This window comes from Helianthus annuus, chromosome 10 (genome assembly GCF_002127325.2).
Source record: "Helianthus annuus cultivar XRQ/B chromosome 10, HanXRQr2.0-SUNRISE, whole genome shotgun sequence".
Lineage (NCBI taxonomy): Eukaryota > Viridiplantae > Streptophyta > Magnoliopsida > Asterales > Asteraceae > Helianthus > Helianthus annuus.
The window spans coordinates 38,377,429-38,397,290 of NC_035442.2; the positions used below are offsets into that span (position 1 = coordinate 38,377,429).

General features: G+C 37.3%; 1 protein-coding gene across 1 annotated transcript; it reads left to right on the forward strand.

Annotated features, from left to right (window-relative positions):
- Nucleotides 1-11,498: 11,498 nt before the first annotated feature.
- LOC110884534 (protein SCAR2) lies at nucleotides 11,499-19,429 on the forward strand. The gene is made up of 8 exons (XM_022132256.2): nucleotides 11,499-11,820; nucleotides 13,520-13,683; nucleotides 13,795-13,918; nucleotides 14,022-14,151; nucleotides 14,930-14,991; nucleotides 15,092-17,927; nucleotides 18,023-18,106; nucleotides 18,920-19,429. The coding sequence occupies exons 1-8, from the start codon at nucleotides 11,666-11,668 to the stop codon at nucleotides 19,076-19,078; spliced, it is 3,714 nt and encodes a 1,237-aa protein (XP_021987948.1). The 5' UTR covers nucleotides 11,499-11,665; the 3' UTR covers nucleotides 19,079-19,429.
- Nucleotides 19,430-19,862: the final 433 nt, after the last annotated feature.

A 19,862-nucleotide genomic window follows, 5' to 3' on the forward strand; every position in this document is an offset into this window, starting at 1 on the left:
GACATGTTAGTACCTGCTGATATGAACAAGAAAGCAGAAACAGAAACAGTAAAGTAAACGAGACACAAATGATGAACCGAGCTTGTGTTTGACACAATTCCCTTAAACAGACTCGCGGTCTGTTCCCAGGGTACGCCGGTTCAAAGCAGCAACAGCGCACTACCGGACTTGAACACTTGCCTGAAAAGAAACAGGATAGATGTTGCAGAGACTGAGAGAGGAGAAGATGTTGTTGGTGTGTCTCAACTGTGTTGGTATGATCTGGTTTTATAGTCACAGAATTCATAACCGAATTTTGGACATTATTGCAACGAATTAAAACCAAATAATGGTCATTAGTGCAATTTTAAATCTGATAATAATAACCGTTTAAAACTGAAACTCAATAATGATCATCATCAATATTGAATAATCATTTCAGTTTAAAACTCATTAACAAGACCAACCGTTTCAGTTTTAAAGACTAACTAAAAAACAATTAGTTAGTCTCGAGTTCAAAAACTGTCTCACGCGAGCCTGGGTTTTCGGAGCTGCATTCGTGTCCGCAGGACATGCGGGCACGCACGAGTTCAACCAAATTCCAGTTTTGAAACTCAATTTTTTGCACCCCCCTGCGCACGCGGGGGTAAGACTTATGGTAAAACATGTCATAAGACTTCAAAGGCTTGGTTAAGGTTTCACCTTATAAATAGCCTATCCTTTTGTTCCCACTCCAATGTGGGACAAAGTGGTTTTACCACTTGAGACTTTCCATTCACACCAAAACTTCCAACAATCCCCCACATGATAGGAGGTCGATCTCAGAAACAACATAATTCCTTATTACATTTCAACAGTTGAGTTTTGCATACGATAGGTAGGTGTTACTCTTTGAACCTTCGCTCATGAAATGCACTTAGCCCACTAGCTCTGAGTAGAGCTCGATGTCTTTGAACTCGTCTGCCGTTTGTGTAGACGACAACGCACTTCACACTAGACTCTCCCTGACAAAGTCAAGTCCTCATAAGTATGTTCGTTATGGTCATGAACATGAGCCTGGTTCTGCGAGAGCCATTAGGTATTGTGCCCCAACAACACCCTTTGAAGCGACCCCACTTCTCTCTCGCATAGTGGTTCACTATGTATTGTTACATTCGTCGAATCATTAAGGTAACGTTTGGTATGCAGGAATGAAAGGTGGAATGGAATGGATCATTGTGAAGGAATGAAGAAAAGAGTGTTTGGTTGGTCAATGGAATGGAATCGTTCATTCCAAAATGCATTCCATTCCTTCAAAATCATTCCATCCATCCCCCTTGTTTTTTTTTTCCATTCCATTCCCTCTTCACATTTCATTAACAACACCACAACCCGCCCCCGTTGACACCACCCACCACCACCTTCATCCACCACTATCATCCACCACCGCCGCCACCCGCCACCGCCACCACCCGCCACCACCCACCGCAACCGCCGTCGCCGCCACCCATCGTCACCGCTGCCACCTCTGATCACCGCCACCACCCACCTTCGATCATCGCCGCTGCCACTTCCGATCAGTGCCGCCGTCGCCACCAACCTCCGCCACCGCTATCAACCACCGCCACCCACCGCCACCGCCGCTACCACCTGCGACCATCGTCATCGCTGCTACCACCTCTGACCACTGCCACCACCCACCTCCGCGGTTACCTACCACCACCACCCCGGTCACCCACCACCACCACAGCTGTCAACACATGCCGCCGTCTCCACCCACCACCGCCGCCAACCACCGTCGCCGCTACAACTGCCACCTATCACCTCCCACCATCACCGCCCATCATTGACCACTACCATCCGATTTTATTCCTCCGTCTTTTCCCGCATACCAAACAACAAAAAGTAATACTTCATTCTATTCTCACATGGCAACTAAACAAGACATGGAATGGTAATGATTAATTCCATTACCTCATCCATTCCATTACCTCGTCCATTCCATTCCCCCGTCTATTCCATTACCCCATACCAAACAAACCCTAAAAGCCATAGGCTTAGCCTCACACTTGTCACTTTTAGGAATGGACTAGGAAGTTTACTAAGCTTTGCAATAAACTCCCTTATATATATACGTAGGGTTATCCCCCACAGTGACCTTACTAATTCATATAATTAGGTTTTCCTATTGAACTTGGCTCTTGGGATCTCCAGTCTACTGAGTTAGGTTTCCATCATATGAACTTATATTTTCAAGGGCTTCAGTCCCATTCCCATGGACGACTTCTGTACTAACTCTCTACTTAGGCCTTTTGTTAGCGGATCCGCAATATTATCCTTTGACCTCACGTAGTCAACAGTGATAATTCCTGTAGAGATTAGTTGTCGTATCGTATTATGTCTACGTCTGATATGTCTGTTCCTACCATTATACATGGTGCTACGAGCTCTGCCAAGTGCCGATTGGCTATCACAATGTATACAAATGGCCGATGCCGGCTTAGGCCATCTTTGTATATCCTCAACAAATTGACGTAGCCATTCTGCCTCTTCACCTGCTTTATCTAAAGCGATGAACTCTTATTCCATCGTGGATCTAGCGATAACCATTTGTTTTGACGATTTCCAAGATATAGCAGCACTCCAAGTGTGAATACATACCCACTTGTTGCTCTGGAATCATTCGTGTTAGATATCCAATTTGCATCGCAGTGTCCTTCTATAATTGCTAGATATCTGTTATAATGCAACCCGTATTCTCGGATGTATCTTAAGTAGCGAAGAAACCGAGTGATACAGTTCCAATGCATTGAACTTGGGTTGCTCGTGTACCTGCTTAGCTTGCTCACAGCATATACTAAGTCTGGTCTAGTACAACTCATAAGATACATCAAGCTACCAATAATTCTTGAGTATTCCAACTGGTTTACAGGTTCACCTCTATTCTTGGCTAGATGTTGACTCGTGTCAAGTGGAGTTCTAGCTTCATTAGAGTCATTTGCATTGAACTTCTCAAGAATTTTGTCCACATAATGGAATTGACTTAAAACAAGTCCACTTTGGGTTCGCGTGATTTTGACCCCCAAAATCACATCCGCAAGACCCATGTCTTTAATGTCAAACCTTGTTTTTAGCATGTTCTTTGTAGATTTTATGATTTTGTCATCACTTCCAGCAATGAGCATATCATCTACATATAGACACAAAATGACATATCCATCAGATGTGTCCTTCACATACACACACTTGTCACATTCATTGATTTTGAACCGAGCATCAAGCATGACATGATCAAGCTTTTGGTGCCATTGTTTTGAAGCTTGTTTCAATCCATACAAGGATTTTACAAGTTTACACACTTTCTTTTCTTGCACAATAGTTGTGAAGCCTTCGGGTTGTTCCATGTAGATTTCTTCCTCTAGAATTCCATTCAAGAAAGCTGTTTTCACATCCATTTGGTAAACTTACAAATTTCTAATGGCAGCAATGGCAAGCACCAACCTGATGGATGTTATTCGCGTAACTAGCGAATATGTATCAAAGTAATCTAAACCTTCTCGTTGTTTATATCCTTTGATCACCAACCTTGCTTTGTACTTATCGATGGTTCCATCTGGTTTCATCTTCTTCTTGAAGATCCATCGATATCCTAGTGGTTTACATCCTTGAGGAAGATCCACTAGTTCCCAAGTATGGTTTTGTAAGATAGAATCTATCTCACTTTTGATTGCCTCCCTCCACTAAGGTCCTTCTGAGGAAAGCACCGCTTGTTGGTACGTTTGAGGTTCATCTTCTACCATATAGGTAAGAAACTCAGGGCCAGAGGATTTTTCAGTCCTTTGCCGTTTACTTTTCCTGATTTGAACTTCCTCAGTCTTAGATTGTTCTCGAGGTTCATCATTTTCAACTTCACCCTCGGGAACAATTTCCTTAACCGGTCTAGAAGAACTCGGTTCACTTTTATCTAAGCATGGGAACATATGTTCAAACCATGATGCATCCTTAGATTCTATTATGGTGCCTTTGCATATTCCAGGGTTCTTAGAGTCATACACAAGAAAACGGTAAGGACCATAAGGACGGGTATATCCTATAAATACACAATCCACCGTTTTGGGTCCTATTAGTAGGCGCTTAGGTGGTGTGACCACCACCTTAGCTAGACACCCCCACACTTTCAAGGATTTATATGGTGGTTTCTTTCCCGTCCATAATTCGTAAGGCGTTACATCCTTTTTCTTATTGGGTGTCATGTTCAACACATAATTTTCCGATAAGATTGCTTCCCCCCACATGTTTTGGTTTACACCAGAACTTATCATCATGACATTCATCGTTTCTTTCAAGTTGCGATTTTTCCGTTCCGCTGTGCCATTTGATTCAGGGGAGTAAGGAGCCGTGAGTTCGTGGATGATTCCACTTTTTGCACATACGTCAATAAAAGGTGAAACATATTCACCTACTCGGTCGCTCCTTACAATTTTGATTTTCCGATTTAGTTGATTCTCAACTTCGGCTTTGAACAAGATAAACTTGTCAATAGCCTCGTCCTTACTCTTAAGTAAGTACACATAGCAATACCTTGTACTATCATCAATGAACGCGATGAAGTACTTGTTCCCACCACGAGTAGGAATTGCGTTTAGATCACACACATCAGTGTGGATCATCTCGAGGGGTGCGGTGATTCGTTCAACCTTTTTTGAATGACGATTTCGTTTGTTTTGCTTCTACGCAAGTTTCACATTTATTAATTGAGTCGATATCGAATGTTGGTATGCAATCAAGTTTAATTAAACGACGAATGGAATTATAACTAACATGACCTAGTCTACCATGCCAAAGATTAGAAGACTCAATCAAGTAAGTAGAACTAGTAGCGGTTTCTTTCATTGCATTCACAACCATTACATTGAGTTTAAACATTCCATTTAGGGCATAGCCCTTACCAACATACATACCATTTTTGGTCAACATGACCTTATCCGACTCAATCACCATTTTGAACCCAAACTTGTTCAATCGCCACCCCGACACAAGGTTCTTACGAATTTCTAGAACATACAACACGTTTGACAAAGTGAGTTCCTTTCCAGAAGTCATTTTCAAAACCACATTCCCCTCTCCTTTGATTTCGGTCGTGGCGGAATTTCCCATAAAAACCTTTTCACCATTAGTCACCTCCTTGAAGGTGCTAAACAGGTTCTTGTCAAAACACACATGACGGGTAGCCCCCGTATCAATCCACCAATCGTTGTGGTTTTGCCCAACCAAGTTAACCTCAGTGACCAAAATCGAGAGATCCGTGATCATAGCAATGAGGTTATCAACCTCATGAACCATGTTAACTTGTCGAGCATTTTCCTTCTTTGGAAGCTTGCATTCGTTGGCCTTATGGCCTTGTTTTTGACCATTATAGCAAGTTCCTTAGAACTTCTTTTTCCCAACTCCCCCTTAGGACCAAGGTTGGAGCGTTTCCCATGAGCTTTCTTTCCACCTTTTCCACCGTTCTTGATTCCCTTCGAAGATTGGCCATGTTTAACAATATCGGCCTTTGATGTTTCAGGATTATCAATCCTTTTCAAAGCAACTTTATTATCTTCTTCAATGCGAAGGCGAACAACAAGATCTTCAATGGTCATTTCCTTTCGCTTATGCTTGAGATAGTTCTTGAAATCAACCCAGCTTGGTGGTAGCTTTTCGATCATAGCTGCAACTTGGAATGTCTCGCCGAGCACCATTTCTTCCGCATGAATATCATGAAGAATAACTTGAAGTTCTTGGACTTGGCTAATGACAGTTTTAGTGTCTATCATTTTGAAGTCCAAGAACTTAGCCACCACGAATTTCTTAGTGCCCACATCTTCTGTTTTGTATTTGCGGTCCAAAGACTCCCATAACTCTTTGGCAGTCTTGGCTTTACAATACACATTATAAAGCGTATCAACCATACCATTCAAGATATAGCTGTGGCACAAGAAATCCGAATGATTCCAAGCATGAACCGCGCTCACTGATTGAGCATCCACATCCCCTTCATCCACATGGGGAGCGGTTTCAGTCAAGAACCGTGCTAGGTTCAGAGTGGTCAGATAAAAGAACATCTTTTGCTGCCACTGTTTGAAATTCACACTGTTGAATTTCTCAGGTTTCTCAGCATGCGAGACTGCGTTAGGCAGTAGTGCAACCAGACCGTTTGTGACAGCAATAGCGGAAGTCATGACAGCAGTCATGACTGCAGAACAGAAGTAGACATGGGCTGGGATGCCATTCTGAAAAGAAAAGGTGTGCAGAAACAATTAGTAAAAGGAATTGTTAGTACCTGCTGATATGAACAAGAAAGCAGAAACAGAAACAGTAAAGTAAACGAGACAGAAACGATGAACCGGGCTTGTGTTTGACACAAATCCCTTAAACAGACTCGCTGTCTGTTCCCAGGGTACGCCGGTTCGAAGCAGCAACAGCGCACTGCCGGACTTGAACATTGCCGGTTCGAAGCAGCAACAGCGCACTGCCGGACTTGAACACTTGCCTGAAAAGAAACAGGAGAGATATTGAGTCTTGAGTGCAAAAACTGTCTCACGCGAGCCCGAGTTTTCGGAGCTGCATTCGTGTCCGCAGGACGTGCGGGCACGCATGAGTTCAACCAAATTCCAGTTCCGAAACTCAATTTTTTGCACCCCCACTGCACGCGCGGGAGTAGGACTTGTGGTAAAACATGTCATAAGACTTCAAAGGCTTGGTTAAGGTTTCACCTCATAAATAGCCTATCCTTTTGTTCCCACTCCAATGTGGGACAAAATGGTTTTACCGCTTAAGACTTTCCATTCACACCAAAACTTCCAACAAACACTCGTACTAACTATACTTCCTGTGAGTTGTCATGGTTGTGCATCGGCAGTGGGCCCGGGCAGGAAACTCGGAGCGAGCTGAGTGTTTGTTAATTAAATATGGGTATGGTCTTGTATGCGCTGGCTTGCGTGCCATTCGAGACCATACCCCTTCGAGATGAATATCAAAACTCACTTGAGTTTAACATTTACCGTATTCAACCATATCTCGTATGAATTCCTTGTATGTACATCATTCGTCTTCCTTACAATTGTGAATCGGAACACTAAGAGATCTACCGATACGATGAATATTGGGCTACATTAGTCTATGATCCTTTTTCACACTATTTAAATCAAATCAAATGTAAATACTTCTTCTAAAAGATTTAAGCTCCCTATAAATCAAATCAAATGTAAATACTTCTTTAAAAGGTTTAAGCACCCTATAAAGTTATTAAATTCCTTTTATCGGTAAATACGGAAGTGTCCCCGATAAGCGATCTGTACGCACCCCAAGCATTATATTCCCCTCCATGATAATTCTAGCTTATTTTAAGCCCCATATTCGGTTGAAGTAACCATATTATTATTTATTATAATAATATAATATTAGTTATTAACTAATTGATTGGAGGCCTGATGCACTCTACCCCTTACACTTTTATTTAGTTACACTTGACTTTAAAATTTCTACGGTATTTGGAACTTGGAAGATAGCACAAAAAAGTTGATGGGAACAATTGATCAATTTTGCACTCTAAAAGTACATTTTAAATATAGGGAAGAGTTAAATGTTATTTTAGTCCCTATGGTTTAGGTCATTTTGCATGTTTAATTTAAAGGTTTTATTTTTCTCATGTAGGTCTAAAAAGGTTTCATCGTTGCCATTTTAGTTCACTGGGTTAACGTCATCAATTTTTTCTGTTAATGAGAAGAGCAATTTGGTCATTATATATGTAATTCTGTGAACTCGAAGGGCAATTCAGCCATATAAAATAATCGAATTGCCTTTCTCATTAACAGAAATAATGGATGAAGTTAACTCAGTGGACTAAAATGGCAACGGTGAAACCTTTTTGAATCCACAGACGAAAAATGAAACCTTTGGACTAAACATGCAAAATAACCTAAACCAAATGGACTAAACATGCAAAATAACCCAAACCAAATGGACTAAAATGACATTTAACTCTATAGAGGAAAAGTTAAAACTTTTTAGTCCTTACAAGTTGTAACCAAGGAGGATAATACTTGATTATTATACTGTAACCACTATTTACTTGATTACTATGTATTTTATGTTACAAGTATACTTAATGAGCGTGTTTTTTTCTTAATTAATATTTTTTCAAGGGTTATTGGATTTTAATAATCCTAAGTTTCAATTATTGGCCGATAATAATCTCAACTTTAAAAATTTCCTCCAACGATCCTAACTTGTAAAAGTTTGGCACCCATTGATCATTTTCAAACATATAAGAATTTGGTCTCCTCAATAGATTCAAGTGCACCTGCAGATTCCTTAGTTGATTTGAGTGCAACTATGTTAGAAAATGATCAACAGGGGTCAAATTCTTACAAATTGGGACCGTTGGAGGGAATTTTTAAAGTTGGGATTATTATCGGCCAATAGGTGAAACTTAGAGGGTGTTTGGGATTACGTTTTGAAGTGATTATTTGATTATTGCGTTTGTAAAACAGAAATAATCTAAAAAAGTGTTTGGATGAAAAAGTGATTATCTGCCTTCAAAACGCAATTTTGGAGAAGCATGTACCTACATGCTTTTTCAAAATGCAGTTTTGAAAACGCATCTATTTTGAAAACGCATAATCTATTTTGAAAACGCAACACCAAACACCCTCTTAGGATTATTAAAATCCAATAACCTTTTTTTTTTTTTCAAAATAGTGGCCCCAATCTCAAATGGAAACTATATCAAAAGAGAAGGGAAGACAACAAGCTACGTCATTAACCCTTTTTGAATAATAAAACTAAATTTTTAAAAACTACATTTGTAGATCTTGAGATTATAACTTTACTATGTATGTCTATTGGACTTGATTAAGTAGCTCCATAACTTTTGACGCATATAACAATCAAAATTATACATGATAAATGTTATATACTGTGTTTCTCAACTTTAATAAGCAATTAACACACTTTTATGTTTCTTGATGATAAATGTTATATAAATTATTATATTCGAATAAAAAAGTTGAGAACAGAAATACATGTAATAGTAAATAGTTTATTATTATAATATATAAATATGGTTATTGTGTTATATTTGATAATTAAGGCTTATGTGCCTTATTATTATAAAAATTTTTAATAATCCAATCTATAACCTATTGCTTTGATAATAAAAATAGTAGTCTTACCTTTTACACTTGTTGTCAAGAGCAATCCCAATCTAATCTAATAGAGAAGTAGCTCACTTCACTCATTAATTATTAATTAATTAATTATTAATTATTATTATTATTAGTTAATTAATTAATTAACTCTAACAATTAATTAATTAATTAATTATTAATTAACTCTAACAATTTCAAAGTTTGATGAACAGTAAATATATATTATTTTAAAGCTTGAAATTACACGTATGCCCTTATTTGTTAAATTGAGGCTAAACTAATTTATGATTTTGTTCCGCTTTAAAATAACAATTTTGCCATCAGTTTAAAATTACGCTTTTACCTCCAGTTCAAAATAAAATTATGTTTTTGGCCTCAATTCAAAATTACGATTTTGCCCGGTTTATATTTACAGTTTCGCCATTAGCTTTGTTTTCTTCCTCTCAGATAAATTACGATTTTGCCCTCAGATTAAATTTACATTTGTCATCGATTTTGTTTGCTTTCCCGGTCAAACTACGACTTTGCCCCGCTTTAAAATTATGATTTTGCCATCAGTTTAAAATTACGTTTTTACCTCCAGTTCAAAATTAAATTATGCTTTTGCCCCCAGTGACAAATACAATTATGCCCTCGGTTCAAATTTACGATTTTGCCCCATTTAAATTTACAGTTTTGCCATTAGTTTTGTTTTCTTCCTCACGGGTAAATTACGATTTTACCCTCAATTTAAATTTACATTTTTGTCATTGGTTTTGTTTGCTTTCCTAGTCAAATTACGATTTTACCCCCAGTGTATAAGTAAAGACACAGGATGGGCGCATAGTGCGAGACAACTTCCTGGAACCCCCTCATTGGCCCAACCAATTTATGATTTTATCCCCGCTTTAAAATTATGATTTTGCCATCAGTTCAAAATTACGTTTTTACCCCCAGTTCAAAATAAAATTATGCCACAACTAAAAATTACAATTTTGCCCTCGGTTCAAAATTACGATTTTGCCCCGTTTAAATTTATAGTATTGCAATTAGTTTTGTTTTTCTCCGTCTAGCCAAATTACGATTTTGCCCTCAATTTAAATTTACATTTTTTCCATCGTTTTTCTTTGCCTTGCTGTTCCTTTTCTTTTTTTTGTTCTTTTCCGCTTTATGTATATATTATAGTTATTATTGTGCGAAACTATTTAGAAAAACTTTCGCAATTCAGTTGGTTGTATGAACATTCAAATATAGTGAGTGTCTCGGGTTCGAAGCCCTTCATGGGAAAGAAATTTTTATTACCTTCATGGGAAAGAAAAACTTTCGCAATTCAGTTGGTTGTATAAACATTCAAATATAAAAGTTTGAGTATCAATTATTCTTAGTAATATTTTGCGTGATTTATTCCTTCTTCTTTTTTCACTTTTACGTTGTTTTCTCTGAATTTGTAATTTTTATAACCAACTGGTATGGTACCGGTATGTACAGGTAAAATACCGGTAAGTAACGAACTGAATGGGTATCGTGCTTATCCCGTTACGAAAGAAAACGAATCGATAACGTTCAAATTCTCCACCGCGCAACGCGGGGAATTTCACTAGTAATAAATAACTAACATATTTCGATTCTAATCAGAATGTTATATAATGTTCCGAAACGATATAAATAAAAGTCAGAAGCACATAATGGTACTTTTCTCTTAGGGATAGGGGCGCTCCACTAGTGATGAAATTCCATCACTCACAACATCCAATCAAGTTCCGCCACGTCATTGAGTTTCATTCCATCAATAGTGATGGATTTTAGTGGAAATGTCCATCACTCACCACACACTCATCTCAATCATCGAACATGTGCAGCATCTTCAATTCTTCACGTGTGATCATGGCCACACGTTATCCAGTTCACGCGTGGTAAGATATGGTGGCGATGGTGTATCACGAAGGTTGACGTGTGGCCAACCCTTCATAACGGGGCACCCCGTCTCCTCTTAGAGTGAATTTCTTGACAACGAAAACTAAAGTTATAACTACAAATACCTCAAGTTGTCACTTGTAAACCTAAATTGTTATTAGCCAATATCTGATAATTTAAATTATGAAACCAAAATTTGTCTAAAATAAATGTCTATATATATTATGCCTTTTTGTTTTATAGCTTACACATTAACCCATTAATTAACATTTGGATGCATGTCTTTAAAGCGATTTGATGAACTTATACTATAGGAGTATTAATTAATTAACTATTATTAAATTAAAGTAGACTAATAAAACCAAACTTACAGGGTGTCAACTTGCAACAAAACAATCTACAAGGACTTAAACCAAACATACAACTCACCACCGAGTCGTCTTCATTTCTCTGTCCTCTTCTTCGTTCACATTCATTTCAACACCCCCACTAACTTTCTCTCTCTCTCTCTACAACCATTTCCAGAAATTCCGAGCAAATCTCGGGCAATATATTGTCAAACTAACGAGAATTCGTTATGTGAACTTCAATTGGTTGGAATCAATTTCAAAAACTACAACAAAATGCCGTTTAGTAGGTACCAGATACGAAATGAGTTCAGTTTGGCTGATCCAGAGCTATACAAAGCGGCCGATAAAGATGATCCTGAAGCTTTGCTTGAAGGTGTTGCTATGGCCGGTCTCGTTGGCGTCCTTCGTCAGCTCGGTGACCTAGCTGAGTAAGAACTACTACTACTTATGTTGTTTATATATTGTTTCGTATTTCGTTTGATTGTTAATTTTAATTTGGAGTTGTTGAAATTACAATTGAAAACACAGAAAAAATGAAATTGACCGCATGCTCGTTGTGGATACCTAGTTTAATTAGGTTTTTGCATTGTTTAGTATGTCATTTGATTGTTAATTTCAATTTGGAGTTGTTGAAATTAGAACTGCCTAGGTTAATTAGGCTTTTGCATGTAGGTTATCAGATGTGTAGTTATCTGATCTCGATTTTAGGTTAGGATTGGATTAGATTAGCGAAATTGGATTTGGAATTAATTGATATGTGGTTGTGAAGAGTTTTAGGGAATTTATAAAAGGTTATTGAATTGTTGTGGTTGGATGTCTGATTATTTTATTTCTTTTTAGAAATTAGAATGTTTTGTTTATTTTAGGTTATAATGGAGTACAAGTTTAAGAGAATGATATTCTTATGCTTCTAGACTTAGTTTATGAGATTTGGGTGGTTATGGTTAGGTAGGTTTTATCTCATCATATATAATCAAGCTGAACAAACTTTTGACTCTATTCTAGTGTGGTTGATGATGTGTAGCTTTTCATTGCTCAACTTCATGTATTGTAACTATCTTGCTATATCTATTAATCACTAGAAGTTGTTGGAAAAGATTGTGTAATTGAAGTTATGAATCTTGATTCTTGCCACATTTATTTGTGTTACTAGATTTGGCCACACACGATGAATCTTGAATCGATTCGTTCTGGCACATGGCTCTAGATTTCTAATTACATTTGTGTATGGAGAAAAAAGTTGAACAGTATGGATATCATACCAGAAGATATATTTTATAGAGTAAATTACAACTTGTGTCCTTTACGTTTGTATCAAATTACAATTAGTGTCCTTTAACTAAAGAAATTACAGGCTCTGTCCTTTATGTTGCCAGTTTTTAGCATGCTATGTCCTTTAGCCCTAACCTAGTTAAGTTTTTTGATCAAGTCATACCATATGCCTCTCACATGAGGGCAACATGGTTTTTTCATCTCAATTTAACATGAATTATATTTTTTTTTGGATTAATTGAAAATTTTAAATATTTTACTTTGATTTTATAATTTAAATTCCACACCATGCATTATATTTTTTGTTTGGATTAACTAAAAAAAAGGAACGATCGACTGAAAAAATAAAGGGGATAAAAGAGATTTATTTATTTCGACTTTTTAATATAAAATTGAGATGAAAAGAACATGTTGCCCTCATGTGAGAGGCACATAGTAAGACTTAACTAAAATAACTTAACTAGGTTAGGTCTAAAGGACATAACGTGTTAAAAACCGATAACATAAAGGACAGAGCCTATAATTTCTTTAGTTAAAGGACACCTGTTGTAATTTGATGCAAACGTAAAGGACACTGGTTGTAATTTACTCTATTTTATAGACAAACAAACACACGTACCCGGTAAAATTCTACTCATAGAGTAGGGTGGGGGAAGCCTTTTCTCGAAAAACCTTGTCTTGACGCGCAAAGTATAGTGTACAATATGGCATAGGGAATCAAAACATCATCTTGTGACATTTTATAGACATTTGAAGCACCGTTTTCTTTACACTATGGTTCTCGGGATAGAACTTCATCTTGTCATGCATGCCATATGATATCCCTTTAACAAAAGTATAAATTCAATTATGAAGGTTTGCAGCAGAGATTTTCCATGGTTTACATGAAGAAGTGATGGCAACTGCCGCTAGGGGCCATGGTTTACTGACACGTGTCCAGCAGGTCGAGTCAGATCTCCCTTTAATTGAAAGGGCATTTCTTTCGCAAACAGGCCATTCAGCATTCTTTTCAAGTTCAGGTTAGAATTCTGTTCCTAAATTATTTAAAATCTTATTCCATTTTGCCATCATAGGATTATATCTTTATAGCTTTTCAATCTAATTTCATGTAATATCTAATGGTGTCCCAGGTATTAGTTGGCATCCTAATCTGCAAACAGAGCAAAATCTTATCACCAAGGGAGACTTACCTCGGTTTGTCATGGATTCTTACGAAGAATGTCGTGGCCCACCTCGGCTATTTTTGCTAGACAAGTATGTAATCATATAACTACTTAAATATACCCCCATCTCGTTTTTTATCCCCAATAACTCGATTAAGATGTTCTGTTAAAACAACTTATGTGGCTTTTATAAGGTTTGATGTTGCTGGTGCTGGGGCATGCTTAAAACGTTACACTGATCCGTCATTTTATAAAGTTGAGGTTCCGTCATATGATATGATGAATGCGGAAGCGCAGAGGGACAAAAAGATCCGCAAGATAAAGGTTAGTTAGTTAAAGTTAATTAATACATATATTGTTTTTCTACTTTAATAATCCTTGTGATTATTTAGTACGTGTGTGCCAAAATAAATCGGTGGATTCTCAGCATGTAATTTTAGGATTCTTTACAATTCTTTCACTAATATCTAAAATAACTTTCAGTGTTGACATAATAAAGAATTATTGTGAAATTGATGTTGATTGACAATACGTGAAACGGATCATGTTTCCTACAGATTAGTGTTTAATACGTTCTAGACAGAAGTTTTAGTTAGATAAACAAATTCGGTAGAAATTTTGGCAGTATACGTTTAGTCATCACAGTTTATTCATACCGAAAGAGTTTACATCCTTAGGGAGAGAACAAGTGTGTTCAATCTCCATCAAATCTAAAACTTATCCTGTTTAACGCATGTCTCACAATATATAGGGTGTGACTCATGCATTGGGAGCTTCAACGCATGATTCATGCGTTGGCACACTAACACGCATGGCTCATAAGTTGTACATCACACAACGTATGTCTGGCTACAAGTCAACCGCAACACTCGTGTGTTGACTGGACTCATGCATTAACTATCTACATATACAACACCCACTCTATCTAGCCTATTCGTACAGTAACGCCAACGGACACACGAATATGCACCAACACTAATAGTATCTTGCAGTTATTATAATTTCTTAATAGGTAATCCTAGATTGAACTTTCTGTTTAATATACCTTTTAATAGAACTAACCATCATCATTCTTTGTTTTTCAAAATATGATGTTTAATAGAAGAAGGGATCACGGTTGAAAAACGGGGATACTCCTGAGGTGTTCCAGCCGTCACATGTCAAGTAAGTTCCTTATTCAGCAGTTATTTTCTTTATTTATTTTTATTTTTTCAAAGACTCCGCATAAAGCGTTTATTTTTTCATTTTATTCGTAATAACGCAGACTCCATCAATTACTCCTTGAGGAGCGCGTGCAAAACGGTGCAAGTGAACCTGCTCGCCGTGTGAAAATAAAGAAACGGGATATTAAATTTCCTTTCGACACCGAAACTGGTAAAGGATACATGGAGAAATTATTAAGTTCTCCACCAGAGGATAAACTTGTCCACGAGGTTAAAATGGTACACTCACCCTTACGTTTGCCTACCAATAGTTCTGAAGAACCAGAACTCGAAACGCTCGAGGATAAAATGGTAAATCTACCACCCGTAGATGAGATTGAAGAAAAACACATATCTGTTGTTGAGGAAAACAAAGAAGATGGTAATCATGGTATTGAAGATGTTTATCAATCTGATGACGTGGCAAGTGAGACCGACAATTATATGGATGCCCTTGCCACCATGGAATCCGAAGTTGAAACGGATGTCGAGTTTAGAGCTGCTAACTCTGATCCGATCGTAAAGCAAGAAACCGTTTCGGATTTAAATCTCGAAAAGATTCAAAAAGCGCAAGTTTCAGATTCTCAATCTGCATCAGATGATGTAAGTAGTCCGATGAAGAGCAAAATTACAACCTTTTTTCATTCTGATTCTGATTCTGAATCTACCACAACTTCACCCAATAATATGTCACCACGTGTCAACTCTCCTCATGCATTTGCAAGCACAGAAATCCCGTTTCGCCCACGGGTTTTACACACCCAAGAATCAGATTTGAGTGAAATGTCTTCAAGCAACTGTGTTGATGTTAATATTCCCACAAAAGGCGGAGAAATTGAAAATGACCCGGAAGACTGTATAGCTTCTCGTATTGATGAGGATAACAATTCCGATTCTACCCTTGTGAATTCACATGTGGAAGAGCAATCTTTTGGTCCCTCTTTGGACCAACTTGACATTTGTGAAGACGATGATGTTAAGAGTAAATCTGATCCAGCAGAAGCTAGGGGTTCATATTCTAACGAAGATGAAACCGAACTGAAAGATAAAGAAACGGTATCTGTTGACTCAGAAAGCGAAAATGCAAATGTTTTCGTTTGTGATCATGATGTTGCTAAAATTGAAGATAATCATATTATTACCGAGGATGAAAAAGAATTAGATGACAGAAAACCAGAATCATCTAGTTCAGAAACTAAAGATTCAAGTCCTGTTTCTGTCCCTGATGTATATGAAAATAATGAAATTAAGGATCTCCCAGCCAACGAGGAACCGCGTGAAGAAGACAGACTGGTCATAAATGATTTGGGTATCGTTCATAATTCTGATGAATCAGTTGAAAAGGAATCAGTTATTTCTCCAGAACTAGATTCCATTCCTTCTGCATATTATGATCATTCACACGCACAATTTGTCGAAGACATTCACAGCAATGGGAGTGCAAATGATATCGATGAACCGTCTATAAAGTCGATTGAATCTGATGAAAAGAAGGAATCGAACGAGGAATCAGTTATTTCTCCGGAATTATATTCCACTCCTTCTAATCAAATTCTTGACGACATTTGTGACGCGCATGAAAATGAAGTTGATAAGCTGGAAAGGGAATCACTTGAATCTGGTGACATGAAGGAATCGAGTGTGGAATCATTTATTTCTCTGGAATCAGATTCCATTCCTTCTGCATATCATGATCACCCAAACATCCAGTTTCATGATAACATTAATAAAAACGGGGATGAAATTGACGCCAGTAATCCGGAGAAAGAATCAGTCGAATCTGGTGAAAAGAAGGAATCAAGTGAAGAATCGGTTATTGTTCCGGAATCAGATTCCATTCCTTCTTCTGCATACGATGATCATCCAAACATACAGTTACTTGATGGCATTGATAAAAATGGGAATGAAAGTGATGGAGATAACCCGGAGAAGGAATCAATTGAATCTTGTGAAAAGAAGGAATCAAGTGTGGAACCAGTCATTTCTCCGGAATCAGATTCCGTTCCTTCTGCATATCATGATCACCCGAACACACACTTTCCTGATAGCATTCATAAGAACGGGAATGAACATGATAATGACAATGATAACCCATCTACAGAATCGATTGAATCTGGTCAAAAGAAGGAATCAAGTGAGGAATCGATTATTGTTCCGGAATCTGATTCCATTCCTTCCGCATCTTATGATCATTCCAACATACACGTTGTTTCACCAGATGCTGACATTCAATCAAATACACCGTTTCTTGATCACGGACTCGATTCAGCAGAGTCAGCAGAAGCTCAATTATCCATTGACCATGATGGTCAAATCAGTAAAGTTGAAGCTGCATCATTTATCTCAAATCATGCTGATTCTGTGGAGTCTCATAACCATGTAAGTCAGGATCCTATAGAACCGTCAGTGGTGGATATATTGCCGCCACTGCCAATTAACATGGAGGAGATGCCGCCATTGCCGCCACTGCCACCTATGCATTGGATGATGGGAAGGTCTCAAAATCCTTCCTTTATGTCAATCCCAGGTGGCGGTCAAGCTGACATCAGCCACTTTCCGCCAGTTTTTCCCCAAATTGAAACCCACCCGACATCAAATCAGAATGAAATTTCAAGAAACGAGATATCAAATCAGAATGAAATTTCAAGAAACGAGATATCTGAACATGATCACGAAGTGAATAAAGTGGAAATTGCGGAAGAAGTTGTCCCACAACCACCAATTAATAGGGAGGAATCGCGAAATGATCCGATTTCTGAACCGGAAATTATTAGGCTACCAAGCACATCTTCACTTCCTTCGGGTGATGGTGAAATGCCAAACGGTATTCGGCCAATGAAAATTCAGAGACCTCGTACTCCTCTCATTGATGCGGTTGCTGCTCATGACAAAAACAAGGTAATGTTATTTTTATATAAAAAATAAAGCTTATTTATGTTTTAGATAAGTAATAGCCTAAAAGGTGTTTTTTTGTTTTTATTTTTCTGGTGCAGTTGAGGAAGGTGACAGAAAGAGCAACGCCTCTGTTCCCTAAGGAAGAGGAAAAAGACACTTTTCTTGAACAGATTAGGGCCAAGGTATAAAGTTATTCTGTTTGGATTTGTTTTTTCCTTTTATCTTTTTACATAATTTGACAGTTTTATTAAAAATTTGGATTATTATAAATACAGTATATAAAATTTTTGACAAAAAGTGTTTCAGGTCAATCAAAACCCGACTTTCATCCTGTACAAAAGTTACCTGTTTTGACTAGGGGTGTGCACGGTTCGGTTTTATGGTAAAACCGAAACCGTAACCCAAATATTCGGTTTTCTGCTATTGATAACCATTCGGTTTCGGTTTTTTCGGTTCGGTTCGGTTTTTGAAACAAAATTACGTAAGTTTCAAAAGTAAAAAGTATAATCCAAGATTTAAGAATCTTTCTTAGATGTTCACATTTAAGTTATTATGTTTAACCTTTTTAATTAATATTGTTCACATAAACCTAACATTCAAATCTATTTTTATGTTTCTTTAAAGTTTTTATCAAGACATTTTCTTTTATAATACTTTGAAAATCATTAAAATTTTTTGTTAAATTTTTTTATTTCTTGTAGGCAATGAATAAATCATTTCAAAGATAAATAAACATGTCGGCTTTCATAAAATGCAAAACCGTAACCGAATCGTAAATTTCGGGTCGGTTTTTTTTCAGTCTTTTGTGTGGTTTGGTTTTTTCGGTTCGCTTAAATGGGTTTTTTCGATTTTCTGCTCACCCCTAGTCTTGACACAACAACCAACCCGTATTGCCTGGATCGTGCGTTTCACAACATGAATATCCGATTTTCATACTGAATTTTGTAGTCCTTTGACGCTTTTCACATTTAGTGACAATTTTTCTTTGTTTGTAGTCTTTCAACTTGAAACCAGCTGTACCAACAAGGCCAATCATTCAAGGTCCGACAACCAATCTGAGGGTAGCTGCCATTTTAGAGAAAGCAAACGCAATTCGTCAGGCGTTTGCAGGAAGCGATGATGATGAAGATGATGATAGTTGGAGTGACTCATGAAAACATCAATTTGATGCATAACATGAAGAATACACACCCTCATTGTAGTTATTACCATCGTTTTTGTGGGTTATTAATATCATCATGCTCTCTGTGTTCTACTAATAATAATACTTTATTACTATTATTATAGGTCTGTTATATTATATCACTATATATCTTGTATAGATTTCATCCTTTCTCTCTGGTACTGTGATTTTACTTGTTTGTCCTTCTCATGGATGTTACATGGGATTAGATACAAATACAGTAGGTGCAATTGTGTAATTTACTTTCCAATTTTTAGTGTGCATTTTGTTGGATGTATGTAACACCAACATCTATTAATCAAAGAATGACTCATGTTTGTTAGGTTGAATGGCACATATTTTCAAGAATGACTCAATATGGTCTATTTCTTCAGATAATATTGTATTAAAATTATATCCATCTCATTAACATTCAGAGAAATGTGGGGGCTTGGTTCCAATCCATCTCCAATAAAAGATTTTTATTTTTTGGGCTGTTTTTGGTCATCCGTGGTGTTTTTGCCAAATCATTTTTGGGTTGGGTCGTTCTTATGAACAAACTACATCAAAAAGCCGAATGGTGGGACCCGGTACAGGCGGGGCCGGGTGGGTATTGTTTTCAATTTGTTTATTAGTTTGTTATAAATATAGAAGAACTAGGTTAGCTTTATCCAAAACCATATTATTTACTTTGAAATATAATATTTTGTACAAACGCATACATTGGAAGAAAAAAACAGAAAACTATTCAAATGACGGGAAAAAACTTCCTTGTA

Bases quoted from the DNA above. Each gene is read 5' to 3' on its own strand.
- LOC110884534 (XM_022132256.2), top strand. From the start codon at position 11,666: ATGCCGTTTAGTAGGTACCAGATACGAAATGAGTTCAGTTTGGCTGAT. The intron at 11,821-13,519 runs GTAAGAACTACT...TCAATTATGAAG, and splicing joins CAGCTCGGTGACCTAGCTGA to GTTTGCAGCAGAGATTTTCC. The intron at 14,152-14,929 runs GTTAGTTAGTTA...GATGTTTAATAG, and splicing joins AAAAGATCCGCAAGATAAAG to AAGAAGGGATCACGGTTGAA.